Source organism: Myotis davidii, unplaced genomic scaffold (assembly GCF_000327345.1).
Source record: "Myotis davidii unplaced genomic scaffold, ASM32734v1 scaffold240, whole genome shotgun sequence".
Classification (NCBI taxonomy): domain Eukaryota; kingdom Metazoa; phylum Chordata; class Mammalia; order Chiroptera; family Vespertilionidae; genus Myotis; species Myotis davidii.
In genome coordinates, this window is record NW_006292334.1 from 2,565,528 (window position 1) to 2,568,373 (window position 2,846).

A 2,846-nucleotide genomic window follows, 5' to 3' on the forward strand; every position below is an offset into this window, starting at 1 on the left:
GAGGATGAGGCCCAGAAATCAGGATTTTAAAAAGATTCCCAGGTGATTCTAATGTCCAGCCAAGATTGAGAACCACTGAGCTAGAGAAAAAATTTAAAAAACAAACAGGATTTTAAACTAACTTCCTTGCAATTGGAGACACTCATCAGCGATATGAACCATTACAGATTGAAGTTTTACTCTTTTCCTTTGGTTAGGTCTCAAATGCTTGTCTTTCTAAAGCAGTAAGAAACACTGCTACTATATTCCTGGTTTCCGGTCTAGGAATGGGTAACACAAGAATAAAACCTACATTTGCAGGTAAAGGATGACACTGATTTTTATCCTATCTGACCAAGATAATTTATTCTTATGGAAAGTTTCAATCTACAGAAAACTATACTAGTCTATTCCTTAAAATTATCATCATGTTTTTTTTATAAAGTAAGCTACTTTATGTACTCAAATCTCATAAATGCTTCATTTTTTTTCTCAGAGACAATGATGCTGGTGGGCATTTGCGTCATGGTACTGCTGCAACAAGCTGCCAGCATGGTAAGAATTTCACTTATAAGATAGATTTTAAACTCTATTAAGAGGAGTATCTTACCCATAGTTCATGGTGAATGTGACATCAGCAACAATGATGGTTGCAAATCTCCTGGGATGGGGACAAAAGCCTCGCTTCTCACTAATGTGTATTTTTACAGCAATCAGTAAATTTTTTTACTCATTAACACTACTGAGCAATGACAGTGGGCCAGCAATTACGGGAATTCATTTTTATCATAAGGCGTTTGTTCAGTGGAAGGGTTTAACAACTGCGTGGAGATTTAGTTTCTAGACACTCAAAAACATACTTGATATTACAGTGTCCTAAACCAGTGCTTCTCAACCTTGGCTGCACATAGAATCACCTGGGAATCTTTTGAAAATCCTGATTTCTGGGGCTTATCCTCCAGAAATTCTGTTTCTTTGTTATGGGGTGAGGCCACAACATTAGTATTAAAGAAACAGAATTTCTGGAGGATGAGGCCCAGAAATCAGGATTTTCAAAAGATTCCCAGGTGATTCTAATGTGCAGCCAAGGTTGAGAACCACTGTCCTAAACAAATATGAAGCTATCATTTTTGCTTCCTAAGGTTAGCTTAACACATTTTAATTTCATTCAATTCATCAACCACTTATTTAGTGTCTACTATATGAGACATGGTGCCAGATGCTGGGAATAGTGCAATAAATTAGATTAGCATAGGACTGCCCACATAACACCTCAGAGTAGTAGAAGATTAATGAGTCAACAGGTAACTTGAAAAGTATGACAAGTGCACTGTGAAGGTTAAAATGAGGTTCTGAAGAATGTCATTACTGAACATTGCTATTTAAAAAAATATTCTAAGCATTTTGTCTTTTTCATCTCATTTAGTCCTTATGATAATATAATTAGTAGGATTTAGAGCAATAATGAGAGAAGATAGAGGTGGAAAAGGGAAAGTACTTGAAGAGAAAGTTGCATCTAGTTAAAGTATAACAGATAAGAAAGCATGAGAGTTTGGGCATAAGTCAGTTTGGAGTAAGAAGAGATAAAGACAGCTGAAACCAGTTTGGCTCAGTGGATAGAGTGTCGGCCTGTAGACGCAAAGGTCCCAGGTTTGATTCCGGTCAAGGGTACCTACCTAGGTTGTGGGCACATCCCCAGTAGGAGATGTGCAGGAGGCAGCTGATCGATGTTTCTAACTCTCCTATTGCCTCTAGGCTTGGAAACATATTACCCACTTCTCTTAGTAGGTCCATCTGCCTCCTTTTCTTAACTAACTTCATTCTTCAAGATCCAGCTCAAGTATCACTTTCCTCTAAGGCAGTGGTTCTCAACCTGTGTGTCGTGATCCCTTTGTGGATCGAATGACCCTTTCACAGGGGTCGCCTAAGACCATCCTGCATATCAGGTATTTACATTATGATTCATAACAGTAGCAACGTTACAGTTATGAAGTAGCAACGAAAATAATTTTATGGTTGGGTCACAACATAAGGAATATTATTTAAAGGGCCAGAAGGTTGAGAACCACTGCAATAGGGGATGAGGCTGGAGGAGTAAGAGCAGGCCCAGGTCCCAGGGGCCTTATAAGCAATTTTAAGTGCAATCAGGGAGGATCTGAATAGAGGGTGATAGAGAGATTTGCAGATCACTCCATCACATGGCAGGGAGCAAGGCTGCAGGCAGAGACTAGTTGGGGACTTGTTCAGTAATGTAGGTGATAAACTATGATAGTGGCCCGTACTTAATTCTGAGAATGAGGAACTAATTCCAAAACACTATTTGGCTACTTTTCCAATCTATGTTGGAAGCCACAGGACGGACATGGGTTAGACATGGAACGTGAGGAGAAGGTGGCAATTTCTCATCTGTATCCCTGGGAGACGTGATGACATCCCCTGGAGTGGGAAGCACCTGATGGTAATCAGGCTCTGAGAGGCGCCAAGGATGAATTCCTCTGGGGCAGGGAGGTTTCAGGTGAGGCGTAGATAGGATCTGAGCTGGAGATAAGAGGTTTAGGGATCATTGGCATACACGTGGCATCGAAACTACAAAAGTGGGGATGGAAAGAAACCACAAAAAGGGAAAAACTATAAAGTGAAAAGGGAAAGAATTGCACAGAATACCAAAATTTAAGGGTGAACCAGAGAAAGGGAAGCTGAAAAGGAAGGAGGGTGAGAAGAGAAGAAATAGCAGCATCACAAAGCCAAGGGCAAGAAGAATGTATGCAACGTTTGCCAGTGCCACCTAGACAGGTAAGGTAAAGAAGGAGAAGTTTCCATTAGATTTACCATCGATGAGGTTGTGATGGTCTTGGCAAATGCCAGTT

The 2,846-nt window shown here is 40.3% G+C and overlaps 1 protein-coding gene across 1 annotated transcript in view; it reads left to right on the forward strand.

Annotated features, from left to right (window-relative positions):
• The first annotated feature begins 504 nt into the window (after window positions 1-504).
• Window positions 505-2,846, forward strand: part of LOC102765696 (cysteine-rich secretory protein 3-like) — an 11,315-nt gene continuing 8,973 nt past the window's right edge. The window contains exon 1 of the mRNA XM_006765725.1: window positions 505-534. Coding sequence (XP_006765788.1) covers window positions 505-534 — 30 coding nt within the window. The remainder of the gene's footprint in view (window positions 535-2,846) is intronic.